Here is a 23,008-nt window from a genome sequence, read left to right on the forward strand (position 1 = left end):
TGTTCTATCTCTCTATCTACTCCTCTCTTTATTAATGTTACTATCAGCTTATATAGTGCTGCTTTATTTAATTATTTCGTTTCACAGAGAGTCAGAAATTTAGAGCTGGAAGGGACCTTACAGGTCATTTTAGTCCATTCCTGGGACTGGAGTTAAATGAGATTCAGAGATAAGTGGCTTGCTCAAATGTCTTGCCAAAGGTCACAGAGGTTGTAAGTGGCTGATCTGGGACTGATATGAGGGAAGGAAGCAAGTATACTATGTTCAGACTCTGTGCTAAGAGCTTTACCAATATCATCTCATTTGATCCTCACCACAACCCTGGGAGGTAGATGCTAGTATTATCCCATGTATAGTTAAGGAAACTGAGGCAGACAGAGGTTAAGTGGCTTGCTCAGGGCCACACAGCTAGTAAGTGTCTGAGAATTAATTTTAACTCTGGTTTTTCTGACTCTGGACTTCCTTGTTCTATCACCCAGATGCCTAGGCTGAAGCCAGGCTCTCTGACCCTAAATGCAGTGAGCTTTCCGTTGCATCACATTGCTTTTACTATAGCAACCTTGAGAGATAAGTCAAATAAATATCTTTTATCTGCCCTAAAGATAAAAATGCTGAGGTTCAAATAACTAGATGACTGTCCTCAGTCATACTACTAGTAAGTGTCAAAGCTAAGGGACTTGAGCTTAGGTCTTCTGATTCTAAGTTCAGAGGGCTTTAAATTTTTAATTCATGCTATACAATACCATTTCCATCATGACACAAACTCAACAAGGTAGAGTGATTCCACATAACCTTTATAGTAAAATCTAATAACTTCTCCTGACTCTCAATGTTCATTATTTACTATCCCTCTCTCCCCCTCTTTTTCTGCTTCCTGATTCCAGAGGAATATCTGTCTAGACCCTACTCCAGAAGAACTAATCTAGTCTGTTCCCTAAATGACTTGCTTTCACTTTATCACATATGCCCTTTCCTGTTCTAGGAATGTCTTCTCCACTCCTTTCACCAATCTATATCCTCTCATCAACACCTTGAGTAAAGCTCATCTCCTCCAGAAAGCTTCCCTTGATTAATCCTACCCCACTCTGGTCATTCCATGTGCCTTAAGAACTCAGTCTATGACTTTTTTTTTTTGGATTGATAAAGTTTATAGAAAACATGGTTAATTGTTAAAATGGTGCAAACATCTTAAAAGTGTTTTTATTTATTTATTTTTGCATAAAATGTAGGTCTTGTTAATGTTAACCCATTCAAAAACTTTAAAAGCTGATGTGACTTCCTTTTCTGTTGGCCCACATGACCTTCAAGGTCCCTTCAAGTTCTAGAAGATCTATGATCTTATGGTCTTATATGCCTTTTCTGAAAGTTACTTAATTACAAATATTCAATTTGGAATTTGTAGCTAATTTAAAATTTTTAAACGTGTATTTTGGATATAAATTAAATTTGTATTGAAAAAGGTTATTCATTAAGACTGAAGTATTTAAATGTGTTTTCCAAGTTGCCAATGATTATTTAAAATTTTTTTGTCGGCATTAAAAAAAATCACAGTTGAACCTCTATTAATTAGAAGTTTTATCCAGTCAGATAATTGGGTAAATGCTATGCTATGTTTTTATTTATTATATTTCTTACTTTATGAAATACTTTAAAATTATGGGGAAATAAGAACTTCAGACAACTTTTATACTTGTTGAAAGAAAATAATATCATTTCCTACTTATTATTAAGCTATAAGATGTGAGAGTATGTCAGGTTTTATGAATACAATTTCCATGCCCCACATTTGTGAAAGATCCTAAATGCAAAATAGATTATTTTGAAAATCTTGGCCTGCGTTCATCTGTGATATTGCATTAAACTGAGATAGTTTAAAGGAATAACAAACATTAACATGAAAGTTAGTCTTACCTGACAAATGATGCAGGTTTGCTAGTATCTTCATCAATGGCTGGGTATGTTCCAAGAACATAATTGATTAATTTTTTGTAACTTATGCCTTTCTGTACTGTAAAAGTCTTTGAAGTAGGATGGAATGCAATCCCTTCTTTTACATTTATAACCTGAACTGTGATGGGAATTGACTGAATTCTATATTGAGAGATAACTGAGTGGTGAAATGGAGCTTTGTTTTTAACAGTTATAGCAAGTTGCATAGTTTGAAATTGTTCATAGTCCAGAGCCTGAAATGTTTAAAAAAAGAGAAGTGTTAATGATATCTAATCCTTTAAGATAGACAACTTTAAATTTTTGTTTATTTTTATTCTTATCTTTCAGATGCAGGAACTCAGAGATATGAAAAAGAATATGCCTGTGGTCACACACTAAGTGTTAGAAGGCATGACTTGAAACCATGTCTTATGATTCAATGTCCTATGCTATTTCCTCTTGGCAATACAGGTATAGAAAGGGAATCAGACTTCTCTGTAGTCATATGCTATGGATCCATGTCCTTTGCGTATCAACCCAAATGAAGAGATTGTTTCACAGTTCAGAGAGGGGGATTTATTTGTTCCTAAATTCCTCAAACCCAAGTCTAATATATGGTATTTGGAGAATAGGTATCTTCTTAGGCTATGCAAGTATCCTTCCAGTATTCACAGATTCCTTACTGGCTATATATAAATATGGAGAAAGAGAGAGAGAGAGGAATTGCATACACACACACACACATATACATACACACACATATATGCATACACATATACATATACATTACACACACACACAGATATATATATATATATACATGCAATTCCTCTGTCTTGACTTTCAGAATTTCTTAGATGTGATAAGCATGAGATGATCCTCATGGTGGATGGAGGACAAGTGGGCATTTATTCAGCAGCCTAAGGAAAGACCATTTACCATTCCTGGAAAACACTATCAGGTACCCTAGCAATATAGGAATTTGTCTGATTGACTTCGGAGAAGCTGTCTAGCCTTATAAGCCTGAAAATTCTCATCATACCTTCTTATTTTTGCTCATGTTTATGTACAAATGCAAAAAGTAAGGATAATAATTCATATTTACATAGCACCATAAGGTTAACAAAGTGCCTTCCCCAAAGAAAACTAAACTTGAAGTGAAAAAATCTGGATTGTCGTCTAGTTTTATGACTTCCTAGCTAGGCAATCTTGGGTAAGTCAGCCCTACTCTCACCTATAAAATTAGGTGGCTAGGCCAGATTAGGTCACTTCTAGCTCTAGTATTCTATGGTTCTGAGAATACTGTGAATCTGACAATGCAAATTTTATCATCTCCATTTTACAATGAGGAAACTGAAGCTGATAGAAATGAAGTGATTTGTCCCTAGTCACAGAGCTAATAAATGGTTGGAGATAACCTATGATTATATTACCAAAATGGAAAGTGATACCATAATCAAAAGAGAAATATTGGATAAAAGTGGGACAAACTAGAAGTGATATGTCAAGAAGATCCTATGAATTAGTGGGTGGGTGAGTCAAACTGAATGTCTAGTAACCATCTTGAACCCAACATGTACAAAACTGAGTTTATTATCTTTCCTCCCAAACCTTCTCCTCTGCTGAGCTTCCTCATCTGTTGAGGGTACCACCTTTCTCTTAGTCACTGAGGTTCCCCACCTCAGTGACATTGCCAATTCTTCATACACACTTACCCCATTAATATAATCAGTTGCCAAATCTTGTCACTACCCTCTCCCCTTCCTCTTTACTCACAAAAGCACTACAGTAGTGTTCACCTGAATACCTCTTGCTTGAACTAATACAGTAGACTTTGAATTGTTCTCCTTGCTTCAGGTTTGTCCTCTCTCTAATCCATCTTCTACACAGCTGCGAGAGTAATTTTCCTAAAGTACAGGTTTAATCATGTCACCCCATGCTCTCCAAACTTCAATAGTTCCCTATTACCTCTAGAATAACTAAAAACTCCTATTTGGCTTTTAAACTTTGCACAACCTGGCTCCTGCTTATCTTTACAGTCTTCTTATACATTATTCCCCTCCACCACTCTAACATCTGGCCATACCAACCTATTTATTAATCCTTAGAGTATTTGATATTCTACCTCCTGTCTTTGTACCTTTCCACTGGTAGTCCCCTCTCTCTATCCATCCCCCCCCCCGGAGATTCAGTTAGGACATTTTCACTTTCCAAGGATAGTCTTTATTTTTGTGCTTTTAATTCTAGCTATTTCATATAGCTAGAACCCATTTAGAGGACATTTATTGCCTCATCATCCCAATCCATAATGCAAAATTTAACCCATATTTCCCTAATGTTGGACTTGAATACAATTACAGTGGGTGACATTAATATATTGATTTTATTTTAAATTCTTGTGATAATGCACATGTATGCAGATAAATATAGTATACAAATAACTGAACAAGTATATTCACTTGAATTTGTTGGGGAAATGTAGTAGTTTCAATTAAGAGTATAATTTTAATACCACTTGTGAAGGTCATAGCTCTTATGATTGCTAGGAATCTAATTTTAGTATTTTTTCCACAAAATGGAAGGTGGCTTTAAGACCCACATCTAACAAATGATGGCGGTGTGACTCTGGACAAATCATTTAACTTCTCAGTGTCCTCAAGCAACTCTCTTAAGTATAAATTGAAGTTGTTCTGTATTGGAATTTCCCTCACTAGGAACCCCTTACCCCAGCGAAATCAGAGGTCATCTTCAACTAATCCCCCAAGCAACATACCTTAACCACTTTCAGGATTCCTTCATTGGTTTTTGTATCCGTTTCTATTACAAACCAATTTCCTTCATTTCCAGAGGTAAAGGAATATTCTGCAAACCAATTATCTGTGAACTCTTCATCGAGATCTGTTACTTGAAACCGAATGACTTCGGAACTGAGAGTATTTTCTTCAATCTTTATTAAATGCTGAAAAGAGAGTTGCAGAACTTATTAAGGCTAAATTATTAGTCCTTTTCTAAAAGGAATTTATGCTATTTTCTCTTCTTTGAAGTGGAGATGCTCTACTTACAAAGGGGACTTTGGGGCTGCCCGCCATGAGAAAAATATAAGGATCAATGGGAATGCTGCCCTAGAATATATTGGCATTCCCAGACTGCTCAATGCATACCTATGATTACAATGGTGTCAGTTAATTAATTTCAATCAAAAAACATGCATTGAATATAAAATGCTATGTTATTTTTGTAGTTTATTCTTTTTGGTTATTTCAGATTCTTTGTGACCCCATTTGGGTTTTTTTGGGCAAAGATACTGGAATGGTTTGCCATTTTCTTCTTCAGTTCATTTTACAGATGAGGAAACTGAGGCAAACAGGGTAAAGTGATTTACCCAGGGTCACATAGATAGTAAGTATCTTAGACCATATTTGAACTCAGGAAAATGAATCTTCCTGACTTTAGGCATGGCAATCCATGCACAGTGCCAGTGAGCTGCAAAATGGCACTGTTGAAAACAGGACGTTCCAGGCAAGGTTAGCAATCTAAACATGCAGAGAGGAATACAAAGTTATATCTATCTATCTATCTATCTATCTAGGTTTGTCAAAAAGTAAAAAACATACCTGTGATTCTTTAAAAATTGGGAAATTATCATTGACATCTTTAATTGTAATTTGACACCCACATTCAGTTGCCTGTCCAGCTCCATCAAGATCTGCACCACTTACACGCAGGCTATACTTGCTGTATTTCTAAATTTAATAAAGGAAAAAAAAAAGAAAATAATTTATTCAGACTTTTAAAATATCTTATTTTGAACACCCAGAATAAGAATATTTTTGTATAAATCAAGAACTCTTTGAGAGGGAAGAACTATATTGTCAAACACTGAAAAATATCACTGATAATAGGCTGCACTAAGGATTTATATGAACCACATTTGGGGAAAAATGTGTGGATTGTATTCACAATAAAGTGCTTTGAAAAAGCAATGGTAGGTAGTAGACGGCAAGGTGACCTTGGAGTCTGGAAGAACTATGTTCAGGATCAGCTTCTGATACATATTGTCTGTAAAACCATGAACAAATGACTTAGCTTCTCAGGGTCCCCAACAAATCTCCGAGACTATAAATTGCAGAGAGAGCACCAACCTAGTTTCTTAGAGGGAAGCTCTCAGTGGGAGTTTTCTATATCAGTGAAATCACATGTCCAGTAACAATGTTATTGAAAATTACTTTATGTTTCTTATTGACTAAGAGGTTTTAATATTCAGCTTCACCAAGAAATTAGCATTTGGCTATATCTAGTGGTTGTACTATGGAAATTGTCAGTCAGCCATCATAAAAAATACAGCAGAAGTTGCTTTCACTACGTATCTTTGGTAAGTAACTTTCTAATTGCTGCTTCTTGTGGTCTGGGGAGTGACGGTTATGAATTTATGGGATGCTCCATTGAAAGGCTCTAGGCGCCTTTGTTGTCCTGTGGGCTTTGTAGACCACAGTGTAACAGGCAGTCCATGACAAGTTGGTGTTCTTTGAGTAGGAATGGGCAGAAGGTAATGGGCTGCACCCCTGAGGAGAAAGGGAGGAAATTGATTTTTCCACTTCACGTATAATGATTCCCTGTTTTTCTCCATTTCCAGAATCCAATGCAGAGAAAAGAACTAGGGAATTCAAGAGGGAAAAGGAGAGTGATAAAGAAGGTTCATTATTGTAGAAAAGAGGCAGGGAAGGAGTTGAAAGAAGTTAGGCAAAGAAAAAGAAAGTAGTGGTGAGCAGCTTATGGGGAAGACTAGAGGACTGCAGTTTGAAATTCCAGGGAAGGTTTGAAATGGATTCCAAGAAAATCTTTCCTTTTTGTTCAAAGATCTCTCCTCTCCTTTGGTAACCTGAGGATTTGTTCTCAGTCCAATACTTCCTCTCTTATGCTCATACTTTGCTCTGTCTCCACTCAGATATTTAAATTTACACAGCATGTAGGTGACTTGTTTCTCTTTCCTTATGAGGTTGTATTTTGCATAACAAAATCATACCCAAGCTAACTAATTCAGGCTTGTTCTAACTTCTTCCTTTCTCTTTTTTGTGTTTTGGTGAAATGTAAGCCGGGAGAATTCTCTGTTCTGGCTTTATTCAAGTGAAATCTTTTGGCAAGGAAGTCTCCAAAAATGCTTTTACTTTACCTCTCTATCAAGAGTACTGGTCATTGAACGCACTTCTCCAGTGTGTCTATTTAGGAGGAACATGGGTTGCCCCGCAGGCTCTTGAGAGACTATTTTGAAGGCAATTTTAGAATTTAGATGATTTGGTTCATCAGCATCTGTCGCATTTAACACCATCACCAGTGTATCTAGGGAAGAATAAAAATGAATAAAACGAATACTTACAGAGCTATGTTATGTTCACACAAAAGAATCGACAAAATTTCATTCTGTTCCTAATTTACTTTTTAAAATATTTATTGTTTATGTTTTGCAGATATAACAATATATTCAGGAGTTAACTGAGTCAGATTTTAAAAGTTATTAAATGCGTGGGATCTGGATAGCTGAAAAAGCAACATGTAGAAGATTTAGAAATCTTCAAGCAAAGACTAGATGAGCTCTTGTTGAGGATGGCATAAGGGAGATCCTTGTTCAGGGATGGTTTCTGAGGTCCCTTCCAGCTCTGAGATTCTGAGAGTCAGATGAGCTGACTTGTATGAACATTTATAAATAAAGATGTGCATAACAATGATGTAGTGATAGGCTATTGATCTGGAAGTCAGACCTGACTGTGAGTCCTGCCTCTGATACATACCTGATGGATGACTCTGGGAAAGTCATTTAACCTCTCACTGCCTAATTAATTAAGACAACACCTGCCATGTTCACTTGGTAGTCTCCAGGGCTGACTTTTGCACACTACCAAGAATACTGAGGACTATTTTGCTTTGTTAGAAGCACAATTTTATGTCCAATATGTCGTAATACTACTGTGAGTTTGAATATACAAGGTTTTGTCTATGTAAGTTGAAGTATTATTTAGATAATGAAAGCAAGATTTTCTAGTTAATAATAAAAATAATTTTTAAAAAGAAAAATGAGAGAGAGAATTGAGGAATTTCTTGGATGATTCAAGCAATAGTTGCTGTCCTTCATTCTCAAAGAGGACCAGAATGACATCATTATGTTGGAGTCAAGTTACAGTGGGTCCAACTGTGGCTGATCATACCAATAAGAGCTCAGAAGGTTCAACCACATGTCAGGTAGAAATAGTCCATGTGAACATTTGGGGTGGAAATGTCTCTAAATTTGGGATTCAAGCAATAAAAATAACTTCAAAGAAGGACAAAGAAGGATTTCATTAGTCATATTCTCAGGCAGATTTAATTGAAATAACTCATGGGAAAGACTTGGTTTAATCTTTTTTTCCTATGAAAAGCAAAAATTTGTAATTTTCTGGAACTAGGAAGAAATATAACTTTCAGGGTCCTTTGTGATTTAGGGCCAAAGGTGGCTAATCTATGCCTTACCAGAAGGACTGTTACATTGCCAGAATGACTATTACACCTGCTACTTGTAGTCTCAGAGAGTTGTCCTCTCTATTTGGAACTTGAATTCAGGTCTAATTAACTCCAAGGGCAGCTCTATTTCTACATGCTGCTCCCTTTTCTTTAATTTTTTCTTCATATGCTTTTCCTTCTTCCATGAAGCCTTTGATTTCACCAGTGAACAAAGACCTTTCCCTTTCATACCTCATATAGCACATTGTGCCTCATTGTTGCATGTGTCTTTCATTATTGTATTTCACAATTATTTCTGTGTCTTATATAAATTTTGCACATTCCCTAACTCCTAGCACAGTACCCAGAACACTTAATAGATGTTTAATGAATTGAATCAAGGGCGTATTGAAGTAGCCTTGTGGCTATTTTTGATTATTGGTGATTGTAAATATGCTACTAAATCTATGTAGCTGCAAGTGAACCTGTCCTAATCTTTTGTCAAATTTCTACTTCAGGGGACAAGAATGGCTTGAAATCACTTTTATTGGAGCAATTTTAGTCCAGATTCAAACTATGTTCCACATCCAGTGAATTCAATTTGATGCTATAAATGTATTTTTTTTTTTGGCAGGGGGAGGGCAGCATTTGTTGTGCTAGGTGGGTAACAGGAATGTAGCAGAGGTGGTAAATACAAAAGGAATATACCTTTTTGCCCTGCAGGAACTCAGAGCTGGAGGGGTGGAAAGCAGGAAGACATTCAACATCAAGATTAAAATAGGACTATATGACAACTTGTGACTTAGCACCCAATGAGTGGCAGGTTTAAGAAGTGCTGTAGGAGCTCAAAGAAAGGGAAGAAGGCTGTGGGTTTGAATAGTAGGGCTGGTGCTTGGAATAGTCAAGCAATTCTCTTTTCTTTTGTCCAAGCATCCTCTCTACTTCCCAGTTGTCTCCACACATGCCTTCAGCCCCACGATCATTATCCTCATCTCCCAGTGAAACCCTGGATACCACCTTTTGCCTCCTCCCCGCTCACTTCTCCCACTACTCCCAAGCCTTGAAAGGTAAGGTTTTGTCTTACTCTGCCAGGGTCCAGACCTCTACTTCCTTGCCACTTCCCAACCATCTCCACACTATGGTGCTGTATGAACCCCTGCTTTACAGCTAACTCTTATGTGTTATTTTCTTGCATTAGAATGTAAACTCCCTGAGGTCAGGGGCTATCTTGTTTTCCTGTATTTGTATGTCTTTTTAGCATAATGCCCAACACATAGGTTTAAGTGCTGAATAAAAACTCTATCTGTCTGTCTATTTATCTTTTGATCCAATTCCTTCAACAAGCAGCCTAGCTTATCTAGAGGGAGATACACAGCTGTCAGGGGTGACTTAGTTTGATTTGTCTAACACCCATGTTTTTCACTTGCAACTTCTTCAAATAGATATTGACACCAATTTGAATTAGAAAAATGGGATTTCTAGGTGACATCTTGCTTCCTAGAGGGAGTGTGTTTTACTCTACCTTATCCTATAATCTACTCTGTTTTTATTTACAACCGTTATTTCTTGCTCTCTTCATACAACACGGGCCAAGCTAATAATCGTCTTTAAATCCTTCTGCGATTATAGCTTTTCATTCCATGTGACACAGCCTTTAAATTGTCTTGAATTTAGCTGTAGGCTTTGTTAAAAGCAAAAGCCTTTAATTACTCCATTTAACCAACAGCCTTGACTCTTTCTTGCCTTGGAAAACATGTATCCCAGATATGTAAATCTTGCTACAACCCACTCATGCCAATTAGGTCTTGCACAATTTAGTAAAGAGGAAGATTATGCTTTTAAATTCTGTCTGGAAACTTCAGTATGTGTAGGCCAAAGGGGATTATTGTCAGATATGTTCTCTGCTTTCCTACTCTCATTCTTTAGATTAATGTGCAACCTTCTGCCTTACTTGGACATAACCAAGCAGAACTAACTATTGCTAAAATTAGCATTATTTTAATAATGATAACTATTAACATCCTCAACAACAAATTACCCAAACCACTTACTACCTGTGTGATCTTGGGCAAGTCATTTATCCCTGGCAGGCCTCAGTTTCCTCTTCTGCAAAATGATGTGGTTGGACTACATAATTGCTAAAATATCATCTAGCTGTAAATATATATAACTTTCCTTGTTCCCTCTTTGGACTAATGACCTCTATTTATGGCTATCATTGACTCTGTTGTGCTTGCAACCTAATGGTTTAGAGTTTCTGGGGAAATCAATTTTAGTATCATAGTGAGAAGTGGATGAGTATCATCTGTCTGCTGTCAGGTCATAGATCGCTGAATCTCTAGGTCATCTACAAGTCATCTAATCCAACACTTACTTGTCTGAGACTCTACTTGATTTATTATCTTTAAATAATTGAGCCTTCCCTAAACTCTACACCCAAGGGTGTGACAGTAAATGTTTGACAACCAGCTTTCCTAAAAAAGTATACATGCCACACTTTTAAGTTTAATTTATATCATTAACTCTTTTTCTATCACTTTCTTTAGTCTAGACAATCAACAAAAGAATAAATCAAGCCATGACTTGTAGCATTTTCTGATTTCCAAGGTATAAAAGGTCATGCTGAAGATAATAATTGAGTCTCCAGAGCTGTGTGAAGTTCTGCAGCACTCCTTATCGAAGAGCAGATATATCTGCAGTACTCCCTTATCAAAAATATTTGCATGTGTGCCATTATGAGCATTCCTGCCATTATACATGCTTTTATTTTATTTTATAAAGTCCTCTCAAAAAGAGATCCCTCATTGTATCCATCAGCCTTCTATGTTATGCTCTTGGGATCTAATTATCTTAACTCCCCTTAAACAGAGCACTCAGGGCAAGTACCACAAATCATACTGTGGGCAAGGTATGAAGTGTACCCCCAAATGAGTCAAAACCACCATCTGAAATTTCTGACTTTAATTACTCTTAATAAGTAGGTGCTAATGTGTTGTTTCTATGCTGTTGAATACAAGAGCTGTCACCACCCTGTTTTGATATTCCTTGGCAAAGCCCTTTTCACCCTTCCTTGGTTAGTGTCAGTCTGTCAACTAAAATTTATTAAGGACCTACTATGTGCCAGGCACTGTGCTAGGTATCAGTCCCATTTTCTGGCAGGTAGTAGCCCCTGATCCTCTTTATTGGTGGGTTAACTATAAAATGGGCAGGTTTTTTGCTTCCTTCTCACCCACTGTTTTTCAGTAGAGACCAGACACCAAAATTTAGGTTATACTTTCAGCAGGCTGACAGCATATTTCAGGTCACAGAGTTGCCTGGTTAATTAGGTTTTTCTCAAGGGTTCTAGCATGTCCTCTTCAAGCAAACCACTTTGACCAGTCAAACATTTAATATAGTTCCATGATAGACTAAATTGTTTACTTTCTTTGGCAGTACTACCAAATAGCCTGACTCACTATCACTTCTGATCTTGTATCAGGGTAGAATTTTTGGCTCCTGGCCATCAAATTCATTTTTCCTTATGACTTTTAAAAACATACCCATCTCAGGGGGTAAGCCCTGCTAGACACTGTACTAATTTTATCACTTATTAAGGCAATACAGTGGCTTATCATTGCCTTTATAGGTCAGTATTAATTCAAAGCAAATTAGAAAGACACCTAGACTTCCTTGTTTCCTTTTTCTCTCCCTAGTCTCCTTGATCTGAATTTCATACACCTGCCAAGATCAAATATGAAAGCCTCTGTTTGGCTTTCAAATCCCTTCATAATCTTTCTACCTAACTCCTTCCAGGTACAATCCAGTAACTCTGGCCTACTTGTACAAGACACTCCATCTCTTCACTCTGTGTGTTTTCGCCGGTTGTCCTCTATGCCTAGAATTCTCTCCTTTCTTATTTCTGCCTGCTGGCTTCCTTCAAATCCCAGACAAAAATCTGCTTTCTGCAAGAAGCCTTTCTCAGTCCTTTGATAACCCTAATGTCTTCCTTCAGAGATTATTTCTACCTTATCTTTATATATTTTGTTTCTATATAGTGTTTGGATGTTGTCTTCCTCCCCTGTCCCCCCCCCATTAGATGATGAGCTTCTTGAGGGCAGGGACGGTTGCCTTGCTACATATTAGTCACTTAATAAGTGCTTGTTGACTTGACATAGTTCAATAGGTACGCAGATAAATAAATATAAGATCAGTAGAGGAAGGAGAGAGCTCCAAAAATTAGAGGGATCAGGACAGAAATCTTTAGTATAAGGAACTCTTGGTGTGGAAATTACCTTCACTAGTGAGACTGGCAATTTCTCTGCAACTTGGAATATTAGAGTTGCCTAGGGCACTGAGAGGTTCATGATCCCATAGCTGTTGTGTGTTAGAAGCAATACTTGAACCTGGGTCTTCCTGGTTCCAAGCCAGGTCCTTTAGCTACTGCATTACATTGTCTCTTCATGTCTAGAAATACAAATATCTATTTCAAAGGGCATAGATTTTAGATGAGCAGGACTTGAAGAGAAGGCCTTCTACGTCTCAGACAGATATATATAGGACTTATAAGTCTGACTCTGTGTGTGTGTGTGTGTGTGTGTGTGTGTGTGTGTGTGTGTGCGCGTGTCTATTCAGTTGTTTCAGTCAGGTCTACCTGACTTCAGGCCTAGTGATCTATCCACTGCTCCATGTAGCTGCCTATACACACACACACACACACACACACACACACACACACACACACACACACATACACACACACATATATATGTATATGTGTGTATAATATATATGTATATATACATGCACTTATAATATATTATATTACACATATACATATACAACACATCACATGTGCATATACACAGTATATATAGATTTACTATATCACACATGCATATACACAGATGTACACACAGATGTGATATTGTGTGTATATATGCACACAAACATATACACATGGGCATCTAGGTGGTACAGTGGATACAGCACTGGCCCTGAAGTCAGGAAGACCTAAGTTTAAATATATTAACTATATCTTATATGTATATACATACATATACATATAATATAGCATATATACATATAGGTATCACAAGTATATGTTGTATGTGCATATACACACCTGCACACACATACACATATATATGGGCAGCTAGGTGGCACTGGATAGAACACTGGCCCTGAAGTCAGGAAGACCTGAGTTCAAATATATCAACTGTATTATATATGTAAATATGTAAGATGTTATATGTATATATGCATACATGTATAATATCTGCTATGTTATATATACATGTGCATATACAATATATATGCATGGTATATATGGGCAGGTAGGTGGTACAATAGATAGAGCACTGGGACTGTATATACATATATATATGTACACATACATACACACACATATATGTATATATATCCTGCTGATGACATGCAATAATATTATTGATACAGTTCAAAGAGAATGTTACTCATACATCAGAGGTATAACTCTGAAATTCAGGAATGGTGAGCTCTTATGCCAGTTCACCTGCCACTTTGCTATGTGATCCTGGATAAGTTACACTTCATCTGAACCTTCTTCTTCGTAAAATTAGAAAAATGTTTCCTTACTACTTTCATTGGATTACTCTGAGAAATACGATTTGCAGTTTATTGTATCCATCTAGCTCACCACAGCAATGCCTAGTTTGGGCAAGAACTCTAGAATGGTGGGTCCTGTGGAAGACTTACTTGCAGCACTGTTTTCTTCAATTTCACCATAGAATACACTTTGTGAGAATACTGGAGCATTGTCATTGACATCTAAAATTTTGACTGTAAGCACAAGAGGTGTCTCTACATTTCTTCCCATTTCATCCAGAGCCTGGCAGTTGATCTAGAAAAAAAGGAAAATGGCATTCAAATCAGAGGAAATGCCCATGACTCTAAATTGGTAAGTTTATAGATTGACTAATTGTACATTATAATGCAAGCACCAATATCTTTTTCTAAATTGTTAAAAGAAGAGTGGCATCATCAGTCACAGCGCAGAAGGGGAAATTCAGAACTGTATTAGGGCATTACTTACCTGGAACATTGGGGTTTCCTCACGATCAACGATTGCTGTTATATTAATTTCACCAGTTGTGGGGTTAACAACGAAGATACCGTAAGGGGGCTGATCAATTCCCACTCCAGAGATATGATACGTAATTCTCTGGGTTTTTTGAAAATCTGAACTAATCTGCATCAAAATATAGGAAAAAATTATGGGGATCATAATTAAAAACAATTTACAAATTGCTTCTCCTCTCCTTTCCCCGCCTCCAAACACCTCTCACTGGGGACTCTGATTCATCATTCCCTTCTCCATTTGGGGACAGTCTCTCTACCCTTGCTTATTGTCTCCACCTACTTCCTGCCTCATCTATAAAATGCTGAGAAACTTTAGGAACTTCACATGTAAACTGGCAGTGATGATAAGAAGGGATCATTTGTTTTTTCATACATAATACCTTGGCTTTCTAAGGAGGCTTTTGTGTATTGGAGCTAGAGTTACAGTGAGGGGTCTGCTTTTGTCGACAAGTTAAAGACAGGGCAGGGAGATTTTAAAACATGTACAAAGATGAATCCAGATCTTTCAGTTATTTAAAAGCATTTTGTAATGTCTCTGGTTGTAGGTCCAAGGGGTTAGGTGTGAAGAAGGGACAGGAAGCCATACAAAGAGTATTGATTTTAGAATCAGAAGACCTGGGTTCAGATTCTGCCTCTGATGCTTACTCTTTGTGGTACTCTTTGGACCTCCTAAATGAAGGGATTATATTAAATGGCCTTTGAGGTCAAATACAGTCCAGTTAAATACAGTAATATAGTCTTGCTAAAATTTATTAATTCCTGTGTGATAATAGCCAAGTAGAAAAGTGTGATGGCAGGATTAGGCCAGACTATAAAACTCGTTTTATTCTGGCATTTGATGCCCTCTGTAGTCTGGGCCTGTTCCTGGGCCTACCCTACTTACCCAACTCTCTCTTTTACTACTCCCCAACACAAACCTATTCTAACCAGACCAATCTCCTTCCTATCTCCCCCATGTGCCATGCTAATTTTCAACTCCAACTAATCTTTGCTCATATGATCCCCTTAGAACTTTACCTCCACTTACCAAAATTCCACATTCTTCAAGGCTCAGTTTAAGTACTCATCTTCCTAGACTTTTACTGACCATACCAGCTCATTTTGATTCTTCCCTTCCCTGAAACTCCATAGCAATTATTATTCATACCACTAATTTTGGCATTTAGCCACATCCAGCCTTGCAACCTTCCCTAGCAGTTTCATGACCATGTCTTCATTCCCCAGCTGAATTATGATGACAGAGATAAGAGGCCCTGTCTTCTTCTGTTGGGCTCCCCTCCTATACCAAGCCAAGACTGAACATTTAGGAGGTAATCAATAAACACATTTTTTTTGTTATTTTAAATGATCAATAAACGTACTACTTCCTGTTATTTCCAATTAAATCTAATCTTTTTGGTACTCATACTTCTATTTCATGTACAACTTACAGTAGCAATCGGATTCCTCTTTGAATTGTCTTCTCTTTCTCGACAAGGTCTTGCAAATTTGACCCATTCACGTTTATACCTTCTGAGGGGCTTCTGCAATGCTGTGCCATCTTCTTCATTTTGTTCTTTCACCTTATTCAAAAAACCCACCAGGAAATTAAAAAGGTTCTATGCTAACATATATGTCCTTACACTAAGCTAGGGAAATCAGAAAACTCCTCGAGACCAAAGCCCAAATTTTTGTTGACCTTGTCAGCAAAAGGAGTACTTAAATATTTTTGACAAGGTTGTAAGCTCCTTGAGATTAGAGACTCTCATACTTTTTTGTACACCTCAGAATATCTAAGAATTCTGAGTACGCAGTTGTTTAATATATTTGTTTAGGAAGATGATGATTAAAAGGAAGAATACATTTGACAAATTACCGTATGACATGTATAGAAATCTGGTTTGCAAATATTGTTTGGAAATTAGGCAGAAATCTAAAAAAAACATTTACTTGCATAAACTTTTCAACTTTAATGTTACATGTTTTTTTTTCTGTATTTTTTGTGTTTCATTTGTTTTAATCTGTATTTCAGTCAAAATAATTTATTCATACATTACCTCTACCCAGAATTCACTGCTGACCTCCACTACCACCTGTAAGCATTAAGAGAAAGTTAGAACAAAGTCGGGTTCTTGGAATTAAGAAGAAAATGATAATTCCTATTATGATTATATATATTTTTATATCTATATATACATATGTTTTTATACCTATCCTGCACACACACAGAGTTAAGGGGTATTTTGGGTCTAGACCTCTGATTTCATCAATATAAGGGACTTCTGGTGTGGAAACTCCCTTCACTCTCACAGCTCAGCAACCTGTAACTTACAGCTTTAGGGTAGTATCTAGGGGACATTGCGAGGTTAACTGATTTGTTCATGGTCACACATTCAGTATGTATCAACAGGTGGAACTTGAATCCAAGGTCATTATCCTTTGCACTATGATGCCTTTCCAGATCTATAAGTACAGATGTCTATTTCACAGGGCTTGGGTTTTGATGAGCAAGACTTGAAGAGAAGTGACTGCCAGGAAATGAGACATGTCCTCAGGAACAAGTTCTCCCTGTTCTTTACTCTGACACGTATAATTTTACTAATAAAGGAGTAATCTAATTGACTTCGCAAAAGCATGCCCAGCAGTCTGTTTCTGGAGCTTTCCAAATTTCTTATCTCCTAAAATAAAAATGGAGACCTGAAGCTGTCGAAGCCAAAGGAGAGTGTGATTATGATGAGTTTCATTAAAGTAAATGCCAAAAGGAATTGTTAAAATTCAAAGCCCCTTTCACTTCATAGTAAAAGACCAGCTTAAAGATTATGTTGACCATTTCTCATTGAAAATTAATGGTAATCAGGGTGGAGAGATATATTTTATTGGAGATTGGTGGGTGAGGAGAATGTAGTTAGTTAAGGTCAGGGCAAGATAAAAGGTGATTATAGCCTTTCAAATTCACAACATGTAGTTTTTCATGTATTTGCTAATCTGTTTTCCATACTACTCATCCATACCATTTGAACCAAAATATTGTAACAAGTGGTTGATGAATGCCCATTGCCCAGATTATGAGGCATACTTGCTTATGAATCCTACTGGCTTCTAAGTGGCCCAGTGGATAGAGCACTGGACATGGAGTCAGGAAGACCTGAGACTGGATCTTGCCTCAGGCTCTGAGATCTGTGACCCTGTGGAAGTCACTTAGCCTCTATTTGTCTCATCTTGTCTCAGTTTCCTCATTTGCAAAATGGGAATAATTATAGCACTTACCTCCCAGGGGTGTGAGGGTAAAATGAGATATTTGTGAAGTGCTTTGTAAACCTTGAAGTGCAATATAACTGCTAGCTATGTTTATTATGACATGCAGTTGGGTGAGCAATTTACTGAATTAGTCTGCCTACACATGCGCAAATCTTAGGTGGGCAAAGATGGACAATAAGTTGGACCAAGAATTGCATTGGAGGAAGGCAGTTAACTAGGTTGCACTTGGGAAAATTTGATGCGCTTTCAGTCTTCCTTAACATAACTCACCCTTTAAAAATACTAATATGAAAATATGAGATAATATTTGGCATATAGTAGGTGCTATATAAATGCTCATTCCTTCCCCTTTGCCTTCCCTACAATTCTCCTGATGATACAGTATGGCTTTAAATAATGAAGCAACACAATATCTGACGAAGAATAATGGTGGGTGACCCAAAAGCAATGGAGAGGCACGTGATAGGCACTAACAGGCTGCAACATATTACTGGTAATGACCTACTCAAGAAATAGAATAAAAGATATGATTGTTTTAGAGCTAGAGGGAAGCTAGGAGATTATTCAGTCAAACCCTTTCATTTTTCTAATGAGGAAACTGAGGCCCAGAGAGACTAATTGACTTGCCCAAGGTCACAGAGGCAGGAAATAGTAGAAGCTGATTTAAATTCAGATTCTCTTTCTACTACACCACACTACCTCTCATAACATCAAAGAAATGTTAGATTAAAAAAAAAATGGAAGGACTAGGCATGCATCAAGAGTAAGGGATGACTAGTAGATAGACCAATTGCTGCATTAAATGTTAAAAAAAAATTTTTTTAAAAGACTCAGAAAAAGGCCTCCAGTGTGTTGAGTAGATTTTCTTGGGGGATTTGTGGTAGGTGGGGCATGAACAAAACAAATTACTTGGGATTGGAACATTACTAGTGTAGCAAGGACCCACATCACGGAATCATAGATTTAAAGCTCAAAGGGACCCTAAAATGACCAAGTCATGCCCTATCATTTTACAGATAAAGAAACTGAGGCACAGAGAGGTTAAATGATGTGCTTAGGTTTATACCTCTAGTATTGTCAGAGATAAGGCCATGCATACTCACAGTATAGTGTAAATAGTTTTTATTAAAATGAACAAAATGCATTTAAAAGACTTAAGACCCTGAAGTTATTAGCCTTTAGAAAAAAAACAACAAGAAAAAAACCCTAGAGAATAATGAATCACAAAACTTCTGGTTCCTTTTTCCCTTGAATGAACCTTTCTCAGATCTCTCCCCATGTTGTATTTCATCTCATTCCTCTCTCTTCTCTCTTCCTCCCATCAAAAGTCTACCCATACTTCACAGGCCAGCTTAAGTCTCACTGCTTCCAGGAATCTCGGCCTGATATACTCCTCACTGATCATCCCATTCACAGAACATTTCTAGTCTGCCCCATGCCTTTAACACTGACACAGGTATTTGATATTGTTTGCCATTAATACAAGTATGTGAATCTGTCCTCTGATCCTGATACCTTCAAGGCCAAGCACTAGGCCTTTTACTATTCCATATTCACCACAGAACTTAGAAGAGTTCTAAGCATTTTAATAGGTACTCAGTCAATACCATTGGTTAAATGATCATCTGAGCTAAAGAGAAATAGTTTAAAATTTTGGGGAAAATTTATGCATAGAAATATGTAGCAATAGTGGGGAAAAGAAGGCCAAGATGAGAAAAATTTTAGATTTTTAAAATCTGGCTAAAAGTTTGTTTGCTCTAGAACAATATAGATTGATTGCTACACAATTAATTAACTCTTAAAAGTTTGTTAGCCAGATATAGCCCAGGATAGAACCAAGAAACAAAGAACACCATACCTTGGAATGGTACCATTCCAAAGTATTCTAAGGCCCCTAGTTATGATAAAGACATTAAGCTGAAGCTCATATTTAAAGGACGTTTGTTTAAGTCACTCTGAATAAAAATTAGAAAATGTGGTTATAACAGGTCTGGTCATGCTTATGTCTCACCTCTGTTCTGCTTTATTAAGCAACCACCTTGTAATCTCTCCTCCTATTAAGTCCTTGGGAAAAAAGCCCAGGGTAATACAATTCTTTTTACAGGAAGAAGTGGAAGAGTCATGATTCACAAACTATGAGACATGCTTATACTGATGCCACACAGAGGACCAAATTTTTTCCTATAGGTACACAAAATACAATTCCTATTGAGGCCTCTTCAAGTCCTTTGTGGCAGTAGGTGGTCTATTAATTCTTAAAAAAAAAACATAAAAATTCCCTCACACCCAAATTCCTGTATTACTGTGAAGTGTTCAAAGGAAAGACAAAAAGTGGAAAATAGAATAACAGTTTCACATAATGTGTTTGTAATGATTGGAAGGCCTTGAAATCTTGAGGGGGGAGGGGGTGGGTTATTTGATTCACCTTCAACCCCCTTGATTTAATGAGCAAAGCCTCTTGGATCAGACGCCTGTATTTCCTCTCAGCTTGGAGTAGGTAGGTCTGATTCTTAAGAGACTAATCAGCTAGCATGCCCAAGACCAGAACTAAGATTAAAAGGATAGCAGCCCCAGGATCCTAAGGACCTTACCCATTACAAGGATGTTAAATAGAAACTCATATTTAAAAGAAAGTTGTTTAAATCACCAAGAACGGTAACAAATGTGATCATTCTAGTCTCAGTGTCTGGTAGCATCCCTAGTGAATCCTGAATGCTACTATGACTAGAAAGAAAGGACCAAGAGCTAAAATGATCATGGCAACACTCACACATAAAGGCATTTCACAGTCTGAAGGACAACAACATTGATGATAACCACCACAACCACCACTACCACCATCGTGTATAGGGAGAACAATGATTTTGTTGCTACCAGGAATATAAGACCCAACATCCCTGCCCTTCTAGTTCACTGAAGCGCTTGGAGGGGATGATTGGAATGGACCATTAATGGCATCATGGGAGTAGAAAGTAGTTGGAAGGATTTTTTTTTCATTCTGAATCAGATAAGGCACTGTTCTCACAGAGCATCACCTCAGAAGCAAAGGATTTTTAAAATATGAATTTAACCTAAGTTTGAGTGCTTCTCCTTGGCTGTGGTTATGCTGTTTAAATTACAATATAGTAAGATGGTCCTGTCTATGTGCTCAAAAGAGCTGAAAATCCTTCTCTGATATGATTAGAAAAATCTATATAGCAACAACAGTTTAGCATCTGTAGGAGATGGCAGAAAAGGTGGGAGAAATAGGGACCTGCAGAGAGCTGCCTAGATGTGGAGGATGAGTGGATGACAACTGAGATCCCCTTTTGTAAGACCTTCCCTTTTAACGACAAAAGGCTTAAGCAAAACCATTTGACACTGTGAGCCTATATAACATTCTGCATTCATAGATTAGTACTTCTCCCTCCTACTTGGATAACTGATAATTCTAGAACTAATACACGCTGGGGGCAGCTAAGTGGCACAGTGTATAGAGTGCTTGGACTGGTGTCAAGAGGATCTGAGTTCAAATCCAACCTTAGACACTTACTAGTTGTGTGACCCTGGACAAGTTCCTTAACCCTATTTGTCCTAGTTTCCTCATCTGTAAAATGAGCTGGAGAAAGAATGACAAACCACTCCAGTATCTTTGCTAAGAAAACTCCAAATGGAATCACAAAGAGTCAGACACAATGGAACAGCAACAAAGAAGAATGAAAACTATTCCAACATCCTACGTTAGGTCTATCCTGATTCCTTCAGCTGTCAGTACCTCCACTTTCCAATACTATTCATATTTACCTTGTATATATTTTGTGCAGCTAGGTGGTACAATGGAAAGAGTGCTGGGCCTGATGTCAGGAAGACTCATTTTCCTGAGTTCAAATGTGGCTTAGACACTTACTAACTATGTGACCCTGGGCAAGGCACTTAACCCTGTCTGCCTCAGTTCCTAATTTGTAAAATGAGCTGGAGAAGAAAATGGCAAACCACTACAGTATGTCTGCCAAGAATACCCCAAATGAGGTTGCGAGGATCGAACACAACTGAACAACAACGATGAGAGCAACACATTTTCTGTTTACTTCAGTTATCTTCTCCCAATAGAATATAAGTTCTTTGAGGGCCAGCACGTTTCCTTTTTGTCTTTGTACACACAGCATCTAGAACAGTGCTTAACAGTAACCACTTGATGAATGAATGCACCATCTTCATGTATGTCCCTTTATCATCTGTGTGCACTCTCTATCTGTAGTATCTATATATATATATACATACACATATACATATATATGTATATGTGTATATATATACACGTATATATATGTGTATATATATATACACACACATATGTATATATGTGTATATGTCTATATATATACACACACACACATATAGACAGATAGATAGATAGATAGATAGATAGATAGATAGATAGATAGATAGATAGATATAGATATTCTCTCTTCTGTGGAAGAGTGTATGCTAGGAGTATGTTTCAGTATATATATAAATTTTTTTTCTCCCTCCTGTGGAAGAGTGTATGCTACTTGTATGTTTTCCTTCTCGTTTATTTTATCATGCTGTTTAAATGTCTTTTGCTTTGATACAATGTGTCCTTTAGGTGATCCAGTAAAAGGAACATTGATAGGGTCTGTGGATTTGAGCAGATAGATGCTTACCTAAATCATGCCTTGAACCTGGGATAGGTCTCATAAGCCCCATGATTAAGGAAGGCATTGTCTATCTATGTTCATATAAATGGAAACTATTAGAAGTAATACAATCTTGCCTATACTTTGGCCTAAATAAAGAAGGATTGTATGGAATCTCTGCATGGCTTTAGAGTTTTGTCTTTTTGTGTAATTGTAAAAAAAAAATTCCCCTTAAATTCTCAGCAAGAAAAATAGAGCTCTCTCTCCCTTCTTACTTCCTTTTCTTTCTTTCTTCTTCCCTCCTGCTCTTCCTCTTTTGAAAAAAAAGGCTCTGCCACTTACTACCTCTGTGACTAGCAAATCACTCAATATTTCTAGTCCTCAGTTTCCCCAGCTACAAAATTAAGAGGTTGGACCATACATATTCTTCAAGTTCTCTTCTAGCTCTGAATCCTATAATTCTGTGATTATAAACCTAGGACATTTGAAGCCAAACCTGGGTTATAGTGTTAAATTTAACCTTAACCATCTATTTAAATGTGGGCAAGCTATGAGTCACTTGGCTTCTTTGTATCTCAGTTTCTTTATCTCTTAATGAGAGGGTTGGAATAAAAACTCTTTAAGGTAGAGTGTAATGG

At 37.2% G+C, this 23,008-nt stretch overlaps 1 protein-coding gene across 1 annotated transcript in view; it reads right to left on the reverse strand.

Annotated features, from left to right (window-relative positions):
• DSG3 (desmoglein 3) overlaps positions 1-23,008 on the reverse strand; it is a 50,685-nt gene that overhangs the window by 17,185 nt on the left and 10,492 nt on the right. Inside the window, exons 2-9 of the mRNA XM_020992561.2 lie at positions 16,533-16,568; positions 15,927-16,058; positions 14,450-14,605; positions 14,113-14,257; positions 7,100-7,266; positions 5,544-5,672; positions 4,703-4,888; positions 1,912-2,183 (exon numbers count right to left, since the gene is read on the reverse strand). Coding sequence (XP_020848220.1) covers positions 1,912-2,183; positions 4,703-4,888; positions 5,544-5,672; positions 7,100-7,266; positions 14,113-14,257; positions 14,450-14,605; positions 15,927-16,058; positions 16,533-16,568 — 1,223 coding nt within the window. The remainder of the gene's footprint in view (positions 1-1,911; positions 2,184-4,702; positions 4,889-5,543; positions 5,673-7,099; positions 7,267-14,112; positions 14,258-14,449; positions 14,606-15,926; positions 16,059-16,532; positions 16,569-23,008) is intronic.

This window comes from Phascolarctos cinereus, unplaced genomic scaffold (assembly GCF_003287225.1).
Source record: "Phascolarctos cinereus isolate Bilbo 61053 unplaced genomic scaffold, phaCin_HiC Scaffold_4;HRSCAF=312, whole genome shotgun sequence".
Classification (NCBI taxonomy): Eukaryota; Metazoa; Chordata; class Mammalia; order Diprotodontia; family Phascolarctidae; genus Phascolarctos; species Phascolarctos cinereus.